This window comes from Schistocerca gregaria, chromosome 2 (assembly GCF_023897955.1).
Source record: "Schistocerca gregaria isolate iqSchGreg1 chromosome 2, iqSchGreg1.2, whole genome shotgun sequence".
Classification (NCBI taxonomy): domain Eukaryota; kingdom Metazoa; phylum Arthropoda; class Insecta; order Orthoptera; family Acrididae; genus Schistocerca; species Schistocerca gregaria.
Window position 1 is genome coordinate 436,576,186 of NC_064921.1, and position 12,646 is coordinate 436,588,831.

General features: G+C 45.6%; 1 protein-coding gene across 4 annotated transcripts in view; it reads right to left on the reverse strand.

Annotated features, from left to right (window-relative positions):
• The window catches only part of LOC126325143 (alpha-(1,3)-fucosyltransferase 7-like), a 342,267-nt gene that overhangs the window by 15,845 nt on the left and 313,776 nt on the right, over positions 1-12,646 (reverse strand). For all 4 annotated transcript variants that reach the window (XM_049995150.1, XM_049995151.1, XM_049995149.1 and 1 more), the window contains exon 6: positions 1,436-1,596. In XM_049995150.1, the coding sequence (XP_049851107.1) occupies positions 1,436-1,596 (161 nt within the window). The remainder of the gene's footprint in view (positions 1-1,435; positions 1,597-12,646) is intronic.

Consider the following 12,646-nt stretch of genomic DNA (forward strand, 5'->3'; position numbering starts at 1 on the left):
TGTTTCTCCAACAAACACTGTTAATGATTATGGATTTCCATCATACTGAGTTAATAACGGGAGAGCGACTTGTGTTAACCAGTTTGATGCAGAAACAGCCGAAGTTGCAAGATTTAGTTTTTCTGTTTAATTGATGACTAGTTTCGGTTACCTGAACCCAATTAAATAATAAAAAAATGGTTCTTGCAGCTTTGGCTATTTCTACATGAAACTGTTAATGTTTTCTGCTTATTCGTAAGACGACGATTCAGATGCTAATCCGTGTGTAGAGATTCCTGTAATTTCTCTAAATCACGTAGGCAAATGGTGGTATGGTTTCTGCTTGTAGGGCAGGGCCCATTTCCTTATACGATTGTCTTGTGAATATGAAATCAATGAGCTCAAGAGGGCAGTACTCAACATCATGCATTAACTCCGTGGCAACAAGCGACTAGCACCGTAGAAGACAGACGTGTTGTTTCCTTAGTCATGCTGGATCGTGCAGGCACGTCACGTGCCTTGAGACAGGTATCCACACAAACATTGCGACAATGTATGTAGTACCACAAACTGTGAACAGAGAAACCGTTGGTGCAGGCTCCCGTGAAGTCGCAGCAGGTAGCCACGCCAATACTGAAGCACCAAACGACAACATTGGACACAGAATGCAACCACATGGCTGATCGTGGTAATCGTTTGACACCATGACAGACGCATTTGTATGTTAAGGGTCACAGGAGAATAAAGTTGCCAGGTTGCGTCCGTGATTAGACCAGTGGCTGCAATCTTTCTTCGATGTGTCCGTGAGCTGTATTTCAACACGATAACGCAAGACCGCATACTCTAGTGTTGCCTGGACCTACCTTGTTCAGAGCTGGTCGACTGTTTCCCTGGCTAGCGGATATTCCGCACTTACTGAAAATGTCTGGCTGTAGGTTGCTGAGAGACTGGAAAGTCACCACCCGCCAGACCGATGAATTATAGCATGGAATAGCATACCCGCATCTGTCATCGAGATCATTTCGACTCGACCCCCAGCCGCATTAGAGCCATTACTGTTGCGACGGATGGCAGCTCTGTGCACCAATTTCGCACACTGTATACCTCCACATACAAATTTAATAATGTATCCACCCTACCATATTGTATAAGCCCAGTAAGTAATTTTTGTTATTTGCTATCATGGTTGGTGTAGCAGTTTTAATGGTCAACTGTGCAAATCACCAGTAGCCAATATCATGTTCATCTGTTCTAGAGTTTCAACGAAATCAAACTTAAAGTAATTAATAATTTTTCCCGCTTTTTTGTACAAAGTAACTAGATTCATCAATAGGTCCTCGTTTAGTTAGTCCTCTCACGCCTCATGTTTAAGAGGAACAGCACGAAACCGCAGTACATGTGATTACGACGTCTGTACCGCGCTTTATAGTTATTTTGAGACTGTAGACAGACGTACCTTGCTGGGAGGCGCCCATGACGACGGGCACCGCGCCGTGATGGTAGGCGTTCCACCACAGCTTCTCCGTGACGTACTCGCGACAGTTGCTGTTCTCGAACGACAAGTAGAACTTGTACTGCGACAGCGCAGGGCAGTCCTTCGTGAAGTGGCCAGGGCAGCTGTAACAAAGAGGCGGCGGTTCTGTTTCATGATGATTCACACTGTTTTGGACTAGTGCTAATGCTGGGGTGCATGCGGTACATTGGAGTAGGTGTTTTTATGTTTCTAAGCATACAGTAAAATAAGTTAGGTTATTTTTCAAAATGATCAAAGCTGCAGTCTCTAAAACTTCCAAAGCAATGCGGAAATACCATCTCACACCGGTATCTTGCAGAAGCACTAATGGAAATCATCGGGAACTGTAATTTGGCGCTAGAAGTTAGAAAAGATGAAACATTGCTGTTTCGTTACTGAAATACAGATACCCCTTGACATGTAAACGCGTTCCCCTACTTCCTTCTCTTCACTTTTTCCTTCTGCTTATTAATCTCGATTTAATTGTAAGATGAGTCTTTAGTCGTCGTCAATCTGTCGCTCCCTGGTACCTGAGTGGTCAGGGCGACGGAATGTCATGCCTAACGGCCCGCGTTCGATTCCCGGCTGGGTCGGAGATTTTCTCCGCTCAGGGACTGGGTGTTGTGTTGTCCTAATCATCATCATCGTTCATCCCCATCGCCTGCCGGAGTGGCCGAGCGGTTCTTGGCGCTTCAGTCTGTAACCGCGCGACCGCTACGGTCGCAGGTTCGAATCCTGCCTCGGGCATGGATGTCCTTAGGTTAGTTAGGTTTAAGTAGTTCTAAGTTCCAGGGGACTGATGACCTGAGATGTTATGTCCCATAGTGCTTAGAGCCATTTGAACCATTTTTTTCATCCCCATCGACACCCAAGTCGCCGACGTGGCGTGAACTCGAAAGACTTGCACGAGGCGAACGGTCTATCCGCCGGAGGCCCCAGCCACACGGCATTTTCATTTCCAATCTGTCGCTTGAACATGTGTTGGAAGTTAAGGTTTTCATGAGATCCTGGCTGAACAATTTGTGCACAGTGTGTGGATTAACGAGACATTCTTAGCTCAAGATTAATGACAGTATCAACGCTGAGGTGGTCAGCTCGAACACAGGAGCTTAAAGACGACACCCATAGCCACTCTCTATGCTGAGGTTGTGGAGCCGCCACTGAAATCTAGATGCCACTTATTATGGAGCATCCGGCTTATGATATCTTTGATGTTCTAAATTGACTGATTCACCATACCGTTGCTCGCCTAACAATGGCAGAAGTTTTTCAGATCGTCTGAGATTAGCGATCTGTGTAGATTACAAGCTAGTTACTTGGTGTTAACAAGTACAAATCCAAACCCAAGTCTGGATCGACTGCCACTGTAGATACTGAATAATTCCAGAGAAATTTTTGATTTAATGAGTCCTAGGAGATACTGGACACCGGCACATGTTCTTTATATAAAGTTTTATGAAACCTTATATCACCATCGCAACTACACAAGGTGGTCAGAAACAGTCTGGAAAGCTTGTAAGAAGTGTTGCAGGGAAGCCTGTGCTGAGAAGTAAGTTTTAGGACAAAGATTCGATACGTTGCGTCGGTTCCGAATTAATAAGCATTGAAGTAATTCAACCAGGCCATTACGGGCATACGTAAGAGGCCCGCATGATATAATTAGTGTCAGTTCTTTTTACAGTGCAGACGATTGCCGATGAGACTACTCAGCCTTTGGGTCAGTTTCGATCCATCTCTTGTTCAGTTGTAGCAAACCAAACGAAAAATACGTTTGGGGGCACTGCCTCTGGCGGGTCGCTTGAATTTGTGATCGCAATAGCCTTATTGACTAACTTAAATGCTAATTAACCCAGAAAAGGTGCAACGTACCGAAATTTTTTCTTAACGATTATCAGCACCACCTACACTGCAGCCCATTTATGAGCTTTTCACATTGTTTCTAACCGCCTTGTATAGCTATACTAACAGTTTAACTGACTGGCAGTACTACTTCGTTGTCTGCTCTGCGGTTTTTGGTGATTGTCTCCTCAAGATCCGGTTACCTAAGAATTCACTGCATACGATGTAGAATTACAGGTGGTGGACAAAAGTACGGGAATACGAAAAATACAACACATTACCGTGACTAATATGTTGTATGAAAACCAGTTGCATTCAAAGCATCTTCCTGTCGTCTCGCAATGGATAAATACAAGCCCCGTGTGGTTTTCAGAGAATCTTACACCATTTTTCCGTAAAATAGTGGCCAGTTCAGCTAACGATGAAGATGGACAGCGATCACGCACCATTCTCTCCAGTGTAGACCACAAAGCAAGGCACTCCGTCTTCAGGCCACAAGTTGCCCATCGGGACCAACCGACCGCCGTGTCATCCTCAGATAAGGATGGCGATACGAGGGGTGTGCGGTCAGCACACCACTCTCCCGGTCCTTATGATGGTGTTCTTTGACCGGAGCCGCTACTATTCGCTCGAGTAGCTCCTCAATTGGCATTATGAGGCAGTGTGCACCCCGAAAAATGGCAACAGCGCATGGCGGCCACGCCCGACAGCGCTTAACTTCGGTGATCAGACGGGAACCGGTGTATCCACTGTGGCAAGGCCGTTGCCTTAGACCACAAAGACTCAATAATATTTAGATCTGGTGCAGTGGTGACCAAAGGACATTTTCCAATTCATCCTCGCACTCACAAAACCAGTCCTGCACCATGTGGACTGTGTGAACAGGGGTCCTGTCGTAGTGAAACACATCATCACTATTGCGGAAACGTGGTGTTAATTTGCGTTGAAAGGGTTCGCAAGTGCGATTTTCAGTTATACAGTGACTTTTGTCCTCTTATTTTCCTTCCTAATCCTCTTCAATAATCGCCCGTCATGATCACTCAACACACACTGTCGCCAACGTTGTGACTTAGCAGATGACGTTTTTCCGGTTTCCCTATAAGTCATATAAATCTAAACACGAAGCACTTCGGCTAATTTGGTTACGGAAGTAGCCAAATGTTCAAATGTTTGTGAATTTCTAAGGGAGCAAACTGCTGAGGTCATCGGCCCGTAGACTTACACACTACTTAAACCAACTTATGGTAAGAACAACACACACACCCATGCCCGAGGCAGGATTCGAACTTCCGGCGGGAGGGACCGACGGAAGTACCCACAATATGAGCAATTAGCCCATGCTCGAATGAACTGAGCGTCGACGTAATGTCCTCACAACTACATATAACACTTTTCTGAATGCGCCTGACACCTGCAACTCATTGAACATCGCACTACTGCTTTTCGTGGTCAAATACAACTCTGCTTTCTGCAGAGGGCACTCTTGAGGGAACTGGGGGTGTTTTCATACTGTGAAATTCCTAATCCTTTAACCCACTGTAACGATTTTACCCAGCAGATAACGTAGTCAAGAGTACCCTGGACGCCCTTCACCGGCTACATGAAAAGGAGACGTTGTTCTGCTGATACCAGAGCACATGGGTATTAAGGGAATCGAATTAATGTGGGAGCTAAGGTGATGTGTAGTGTTAAGTAGAGGGTTCAGTATGTCGTCCCCCTACATGCTAATACTTCATTGTTGAGGCACAGAGCAATTTGCAAATGGGAAGAGGTTGTTGGAAGTGATGGACAATAAGCTGCAGCTAGTAAAGTCAACAACATGACTTTGACGTACCTTACATTCACAAAGAAGAAGAGGCCCTTCTCATTTGTCTTCGCATAGAACACAGCACTCTGATCATGACATCTGGCTCCAGCGGGAGGACACTGTAGCATGTAGCGCTTGCGCTGCTCTTATCGAAATGAACAACACTTCTCTTAATTGTATTTTGTTTTCGGAAAAGTGGACAACGACTAATTTATCTGCAGATTTGCCCTCTGTTTTAACTGAGAATGAGACGATACTGAACTCCTTCATACAAGTAGTTGGACAGCCTAGGTAAAACAGAAATATTACGGATCTCCTTGCTACAACTTAATCGATCTTTTCGGGAATGTTACCGAAGAAATAACGTTAGAAAACACTGACGCTATTACAGCCGTGCCAAGGCCAATCTTTTATTTAGTCAATCTGGCTGTATTTGAATACGGTAGTAATAACTGACAGTCACTTGAATCCTCCTTAAGAGGGAAAATAGAAATATTCAATTTCAATCTGATAAACGTAGGCAAGTTGGAATTAAATTTCAACAAGTAACATAAATCACGCTCTAAATAACACAATTCTAAATAAGTTAATAATACGGGGGAGCCACGCAGCGTCATTTAGGAATAAACACTCCTGGAAATTGAAATAAGAACACCGTGAATTCATTGTCCCAAGAAGGGGAAACTTTATTGACACATTCCTGGGGTCAGATACATCACATGATCACACTGACAGAACCACAGGCACATAGACATAGGCAACAGAGCATGCACAATGTCGGCACTAGTACAGTGTATATCCACCTTTCGCAGCAATGCAGGCTGCTATTCTCCCATGGAGACGATCGTAGAGATGCTGGATGTAGTCCTGTGGAACGGCTTGCCATGCCATTTCCACCTGGCGCCTCAGTAGGACCAGCGTTCGTGCTGGACGTGCAGACCGCGTGAGACGACGCTTCATCCAGTCCCAAACATGCTCAATGGGGGACAGATCCGGAGATCTTGCTGGCCAGGGTAGTTGACTTACACCTTCTAGAGCACGTTGGGTGGCACGGGATACATGCGAACGTGCATTGTCCTGTTGGAACAGCAAGTTCCCTTGCCGGTCTAGGAATGGTAGAACGATGGGTTCGATGACGGTTTGGATGTACCGTCCACTATTCAGTGTCCCCTCGACGATCACCAGAGGTGTACGGCCAGTGTAGGAGATCGCTCCCCACACCATGATGCCGGGTGTTGGCCCTCGGTCGTATGCAGTCCTGATTGTGGCGCTCACCTGCACGGCGCCAAACACGCATACGACCATCATTGGCACCAAGGCAGAAGCGACTCTCATCGCTGAAGACGACACGTCTCCATTCGTCCCTCCATTCACGCCTGTCGCGACACCACTGGAGGCGGGCTGCACGATGTTGGGGCGTGAGCGGAAGACGGCCTAACGGTGTGCGGGACCGTAGCCCAGCTTCATGGAGACGGTTGCGAATGGTCCTCGCCGATACCCCAGGAGCAACAGTGTCCCTAATTTGCTGGGAAGTGGCGGTGCGGTCCCCTACGGCACTGCGTAGGATCCTACGGTCTTGGCGGGCATCCGTGCGTCGCTGCGGTCCGGTCCCAGGTCGACGGGCACGTGCACCTTCCGCCGACCACTGGCGACAACATCGATGTACTGTGGAGACCTCACGCCCCACCGGTTGAGCAATTCGGCGGTACGCCCACCCAGCCTCCTGCATGCCCACTATACGCCCTCGCTCAAAGTCCGTCAATTGCACATACGGTTCACGTCCACGCTGTCGCGGCATGCTACCAGTGTTAAAGACTGCGATGGAGCTCCGTATGCCACGGCAAACTGGCTGACACTGACGGCGGCGGTGCAGAAATGCTGCGCAGCTAGCGCCATTCGACGGCCAACACTGCGGTTCCTGGTGTGTCCGCTGTGCCGTGCGTGTGATCATTGCTTGTACAGCCCTCTCGCAGTGTCCGGAGCAAGTATGGTGGGTCTGACACACCGGTGTCAATGTGTTCTTTTTTCCATTTCCAGGAGTGTAATTCTGAGGATTTGGAACCAGAAAACCGCTTCGCTCTCCCTCCATAAGATAGTGTAGGGAAACTAACACAGAAAGATTAATGGCAACTCGTTCATTCGCAAGAGTGGCAATACATCAAGTCTGCAACAAAATCCACAGTCAGATCTTGGCGAAAGATATACTAGAAAATAATAGGAAGTTTTTATCGTATATTAAAACGAAGAACGTATCCTAATTCGCGATTTAGTCTTTGTTGGGTTCGTAGGAGTTGTTTTTAAAATACGAAAGTACTTGCGTAAATATCTCTAATCTACGACTTGCCTGCGGTCAGAATTTTGTATGGTACTAGTATGCATTTTAAATGCAGAGTTTAATATCTCGTCTTTCTGTACGTTGTCATCACTCTTTCGAAACTCACATCTGTGTTAGAAGTCATCTCGCAACTCACCTCCTAAACGTTGTCATGGTATGCCGGGAGAATACGATTTTGGGATTTTACTTCCATCACTCCTCTGGGCACTGGGTTTCGGACATCATAACTGGCTGTCCATCTCACTGATTCTGCTTGCTTCCCACTGTGTGTGAATTATGGTGCTCTGCCATAGTTCTGTCACTTCATAACCACAATCAATTCCAAATCCTTACGCAGGATCATCAGTGAAGAACAACACTTAAGCATTGAAAGCACATTTATTACTGACACCTACGTACAGACATGACTGAACTGAATTCTGGACGGAGAGTGCTGATATTTACATATTCACCGAATATTCCAGAATATGAAAACGTTAAAAACGTAAGGAATTTGAAGAAACTTGCAGAAATGATATGTATATAATAACTTGCCGCGTCGGGTAGCCATGCGGTCTGAGGCGACTTGCCAAGGTTCGCGAGGCTGCCTCTGTTGGAGGTTCGAGTTCTCTTGGGCATGGGTGTGTGTGTTGTCCTTAGCGTAAGTTAGTGTAAGCCAGATAAATAGTGTATAAGCTTAGGGACCGATGACCTCAGCAGTTTGGCCCCATCGGAACTTACCACAAATTTCCAAAAATTTATAATAAATAACAAACAGTCCCACTCCTGGAGCAACAGCGACTCACTGTTTGAGAGGTTCTTGTTGGAGTCAACTACAGCTTTCTGGATGTAGATCTTGTTAGGATCCTCTGTGTAGCAGCACTAGTGGATCCTCGCATTGTGGTCGCATTGTCACATCCTCTACACTATGATGATCATGAGAGGTAGCTTCTGCCGTCGAAGCTTCGTGATCGTCGAGCGGATCTTCATTTTCTTTTAACGAGAAGTCTCCATCGACACTCTGTTCCTTAGTACCATAGTAGGGCTTCATACGCAGGACATGAAGACGTGCTGCACTTTTGCCTTCTTGATAAAAGGTTACAATCCTCAGCTTCATGCGTGACGTCTGACAAGCAATGAAGGATACGACGCTGCTCAAAGTATCACTTCAGCGTCTTTTGCAATAGTTCCAAAGGGGTGAAGTTCCATACCAAGTCTCCTGGGCTAGGTTTATAGCGCTCTCGGGACATCTCCTGGGCCTCAAGGGTTCGTATTGAGCCAACCGTCTTGCTTCTTCGAACCTAGCGATGATATGTTTCATGTAATCAACCTGAATATCGTCACGTTGAAATGGGGTCAATGTGTCGATTGTCATTTCGTTCTCACGACGGTGGAGCAGAAAGAACAGTGTGAAGGCTGTGGAGTCTTCCTTCTCTATGTCGTATGTGAGCGTCGTGATGGGCAGTATTGTAGCCCAGTCTCTCTGTTCAACATCAGTGTGCGTAAAGAGCATATCTGACAATACGTTATTAAGCCATTCTGTCAGGCTATTCGTCTGTGGATGCTAGGCAGTTTGTATCCTGTGGGTGATGTCGCAGCGTGACATTACCTCTGATACTAGTCTCGCGTGGAAAACTCTTTCAGAATCAGAGCTTATCACATGGGATGCACCATGCTTCAAAATGATGTCTTCTACAAGGAACCGCAGCCTTAGTGACAGCTTAGCAGGTGACGTAATCAGCGTAGACTACTCTCCATCGATTTCCGTTTGTCGACTTCGGTATCCCGCCCAAGAGATCGATTCCATTTCACTATAATGGAATTGCCGCAGGCGGAATTCGTACGAGATGCCCAAAAGGCAGGTGGTTCTGTCGTTGTCTTCATTATTATTATTATTATTATTATTATTATTATTATTATTATTATTATTATTTTATTTTATTTTACAGAGGCTCACATAGCGTCTAACGGATGAGCAGAGACCTGGACAGTAATACCTGCGTCTCTTACTGTCTACAGTCTTCACAAACTCCAGGCGACCAGATGTTGGGGCATCGTGTAAATACTTCAGGATAGCTGACAATAGATGAGCTTTGAAGACGAGTAACCATTTCTGCCCTGTTGCATCATAGCTCCTCTTATACAATGTTCCACCTATTAATTATAATTCTTCTTTGGTCGGTTCCTCCTTCTTAAATGATTCTGTCGTAGTCAGCAATGCTGGATTTTACCTTCGTTCAACAGCAACGTCAACCAATGCAATGATGACTGAGATACCGTTCACACTGCTGTGTTCCTCCAAAGGATTCTTTGAAAGACAGTCGATGTCCTTGTGTTTGCGTCCACTTTTGTATACCACTGTGACATAGTACTTCTGAAGTCTCAATGTCCATCTCACCGGTGGATCCGAAGGATCCTTCTGGCTAGTCAGCCAGCACAGCGACTGGTGGTGTGCCACAATTATGAGTGGTTTGCCAAACAAATGTGATCAGATGTTTTTGATGGCCACACAAATGCAAAGCATTCTTTTTCCGTCGTAGAGTTGTTCATCTCGGACTTGGAGAGTAATCTGGATGCATAAGCTCTCACGAGTTCAGCACATTTTCCAAATTTGTATCAGAACTGCACCTGTCCTATACACGGTAGTGATGCATGAAATTCTGTCTCTACATTATCGAATACAATGCTAGGACTGGAGATGATGTTAATGCCAAGGAAATGAAAGCTCTTTCTTGCACCTCGTTCCAAGAAAATTTGGCGTCTCGCAGCAATAAATAGTTCTTGCAAAGGACGTGTCTAAGTACTGAAGTCCTTTACGAATTGCCAGTATTACGAGCACATTCCAAGAATACTTCTCACATTACAAATGTGTCAAGGATTGTGAAAAGATCTGTGACTGTTCATATTTTCTCTGAATTGGGGCGACAGACTCCATTACTGTTCACTAGGTCTCGAAAATTTTACATTTACATGGCGAAGGCCTGTCTCAACACACATTGACACGTTGTCATGTGGCTTAGATCTTCTTCAAATGTTTTCAAAAATCAACAGTGATATCAAACAGAAAAGAAACGTCGTTCATTTAAAGAGGCGAAGCAGGTTGTCCATCATACAATCAAAGACGGCTCGAGCGTCAAATAGTAAAAACGGAATGTAATTGAAATCATACAGGCTGTCAGTTGTTATGAAGGCAGTCTTTTCCAAGTCAATCTTGTCGACCTAGATTTGTCCGTAGCTTGCCTGCACCTCTATAGCTAAAAAATACTTCGCTTGTTTCAAATAACCTAGGATTTCATCAATACGTGGCAACTTGTAGACACCTTTTCGTGATTTTGTTCGGTCGTCTCTTGCTTACATGAAATGCCATAAGCCATTCTTCTTCTTCACAAGGACCACAGGAAAGGAAGATGAAGTCTTTTGAGAGTTTAATGATGTCATCTTGCAGTATCTTCTTCACATCAACCTGACTTACCCGTCCTTTAGCTGATGATACCCTTTATGAGCACTGGCTAAAAGATGTATGATCCCCATTGTTAATGCAGTGTTTTATAATTTGCCGCACAGTCTGTCTTTTCTCCACTTCAGATTTAAAAGTATGTGTAAATGGGCCACTAGCAGTTGCCGTCATGGACAGACCAGATCTTATTGGCACTTCGATAATAGCGTCCTCCATTTCGTTGTTTGTAATGGTAGCGGACCACGATTCTTCATCGATGGCCCTAAGCTGCCTTTCGCGGGTTGAGTCGGATGATCCTATGCTCATACAGAAATGAACTTTGTCTGCTCGAGGCAGTTACTGATCCAAAATTCTCCTTCATCAGCTTATGATCGTCGCTGGCATGCAGATTTGTATAGTGAGTCTTAATAGATTTTTGCAATTGGCGAAAGTTTCACAGCTTTACTCAGCATCTAAATTGACAACTGTAACCCCTCTCGTTGACGGCGGTGGGATAACAACATCTATAATGGTAAACAACGGCCCAGAGCAATCTTCGATACTTGTGGACGTTAGAGTACCTTCATCGCTTTGAAGCTCTGGTCTTCCACAGTCTATGACTGTTTGTGTGCCTGCAGGAACTCTCATCCGGCAACATTATGACTACATTATGTTAAAACGAGAAATTCGAGGGCTATATTTTGTTACTGTTGGTTATTTTTGCTATACACGTTCTTTTTGACTGGACATATTTGCCGTTTCCGACTTTCAGGACAATCGACTTCGTATCACGGAAGATAATAGTCTTCTTTGGCTGGGGACAACAAGCCTTTGACATCATAGAAAAATAAGTCACTGAGTCGACCATCACCTGGACAAATTAACTGTCGATGATTACATATAGCCGGCCGGGGTGGCCGAGCGGATCTAGGCGCTACAGTCTGGAACCGCGCGACCGATATGGTAGCAGGTATGAATCCTGCCTCGGGTATGGATGTGTGATGTCTTTAGGCTAGTTCCGTTTAAGTAGTTCTAAGTTCTAGGGGACTGATGACCTCAGAAGTAAAGTCACACAGTGCTCAGAGTCATTTGAACCATTTTTGATGACGACATAAATAAGATTTCTTAACGTATTGTTAACTGTCACTTTTGGAGGATTTTTGATCTGCAGTGTTCTCTGCCTCTCGTCCATAGATTTCTCACCTCGCTTAATTTACCACTATTCGAGTGGTTGGTACCTCTATTCTGCGGTGAGGAATGCCTACGACGTGTTGGGGAGCGACATCGTCCAGGCCGCGGCGGTGGGCTTTGTCCCACCGGTCGAATATAATCGTCTCCACTTGACTGGGTTGAATAGGACTGTTGTGAGGCTGGCGTCTGGCGGCGTAGCAGCCGTCGAACACTCGCCTTCTTTCTCTGAAGACCCATACGAGTCGAGGGCGTCCACAGCGAAAACAAACTAGTGTGTTGCATTACGTCTTCTGTGGGGCGCTATACTTCGGGCAGGAGTTGGTTCTAATTGCGTGATCCGGTGCCAGGTTGTTGTTTGACAGCTGCGGCCTAAGTTCGAGGTGACCGTGTCCATTCTTCAAGACGAGCGAGGCGCAGACTGGTGCTAAATAACGATACATCTTTTCTTCAACTTTTTCTTTTACCTTCTGACGTATGGGGTCAGCGGTCATAGCTGTTATCTCTTGCTTACGCAGTCTGACGGTTCTGGCTTCTGTAAACTGCAGTATCTTTTGTCTTACTACCGGG